The sequence below is a fragment of the Antrostomus carolinensis genome, unplaced genomic scaffold, assembly GCF_000700745.2.
Source record: "Antrostomus carolinensis isolate BGI_N321 unplaced genomic scaffold, ASM70074v2 scaffold50516, whole genome shotgun sequence".
NCBI lineage: Eukaryota > Metazoa > Chordata > Aves > Caprimulgiformes > Caprimulgidae > Antrostomus > Antrostomus carolinensis.
In genome coordinates, this window is record NW_010324926.1 from 1 (window position 1) to 1,365 (window position 1,365).

At 58.6% G+C, this 1,365-nt stretch overlaps 1 protein-coding gene across 1 annotated transcript; it reads left to right on the forward strand.

Moving 5' to 3' along the window:
• Window positions 1–5: 5 nt before the first annotated feature.
• NAPRT (nicotinate phosphoribosyltransferase) lies at window positions 6–1,249 on the forward strand (the record flags this gene model as incomplete). Its single annotated transcript, XM_010171057.2, is given in 6 exon segments — window positions 6–92; window positions 202–269; window positions 271–378; window positions 599–739; window positions 903–987; window positions 1,136–1,249. Coding segments are annotated over 6 exon segments (603 nt in total), but the record flags the coding sequence as incomplete, so codon positions are not given.
• Between the last annotated feature and the right edge of the window lie 116 nt (window positions 1,250–1,365).

The following is a 1,365-nucleotide window of genomic DNA, read 5'->3' on the forward strand; positions in this document are numbered from 1 at the left end:
TGGCGGGGAAGCTCTACGGCATCCCGGTGCGTGGCACCATCGCCCACTCCTTCATCATGTCCTTCACCTCGTTGGAGGAGGTGAAACCCCGGGTGAGCATCCTCGTGGTCAGGGGTGGAAATGGGATCTTCTGCCTGTGACCATGCTCCTGGAGCTATGGAGGATGCCACGGTGTGTGCAATGCTGATGTCTCCTGGGCAGGAGCTGTCACCACTGGTAGGAGGAGAGCCAGTGGACTTCCTGGTCTTGGCCAAGTCATGGTTGGGGCAGGGCTCCACCTGAGAAGGTGAACCAGGGTGAGCTGGCTGCCTTCGTGTCCTACGCCATCACCTTCCCACAGGACTTCCAGGGACTGCTGGACACCTATTGTGTCAGGAGGTGAGGACACAAGCTCCACCCAGGGTGGCTTCACCACCATGGCAGAGGGGATGGACACATCCCTCCTTGCTTGGTGGCCTTGAAGGAGGAACGTTTCCACCTGGGAGCATCGCCATGCTTTGCTGTTGCATGCTACATGGCTTGGACCTGCTGCTGGATCTACCCTGGGTTCTTCTCCCACCAAACCAAGTGACACCAACCTTCTCGTCACCCATTCCAGGAGTGGTTTGCCCAACTTCTGTGCCGTGGCGCTGGCCCTGCACCAACTGGGGTACCAGGCCATCGGGGTGCGTCTGGACAGCGGGGACCTGGCCCAGCAGTCCAAGGAGGTCCGCCAAGTGTTCCGAGCCTGCGGTGCTCAGTGAGTCCTCCACCTGGGTTGACTACCACCAGTCCCCAGCTTCTCCACCCCAGGAACCAGAGTGGAAACTCACCTTGCTCCACTGGGTACCATGAGGAGAACCAGAGGTCCCACGAAACCCTATGCCTCCTCCTCCTTCGCTCACTCCCCTGCTTCTCTCCAGCTTCCAGGTGCCCTGGTTTGAGACCATCCCCATCACTGTCAGCAATGACATCAGCGAGCAGAACCTGGAGGAGTTCAGCCAGGAGGTGAGACATCTGCTGTCAGAGCTGGGACATCACCTTGGCTTGGCACCACTGAGGTTTGGGGTGTGTGGGTTGGGTTTGAGAGTCACCTGGGACCTTCTCCGTGGTTGAGAACAGAGAAGAGGTTCCACTGTCTTCTCTGCTGCACCAGGGAAGCGAGATCAACGTGATCGGCGTCGGGACGAACCTGGTGACGTGTCCTCTGCAGCCATCGCTGGGCTGTGTTTACAAGGTAATGTCCTCTGCTCTGCTGGGCTTGTGGGGTGTGAGGCTCCTCAGGTTCTCCCAGGCTTTGCAGGGATGGAGTCTTGCACCAAAGAGGGATCCAACCCTAAGGGACAACGTGATCACATCATCAAATGGTTTGGGTTGGAAGGGACC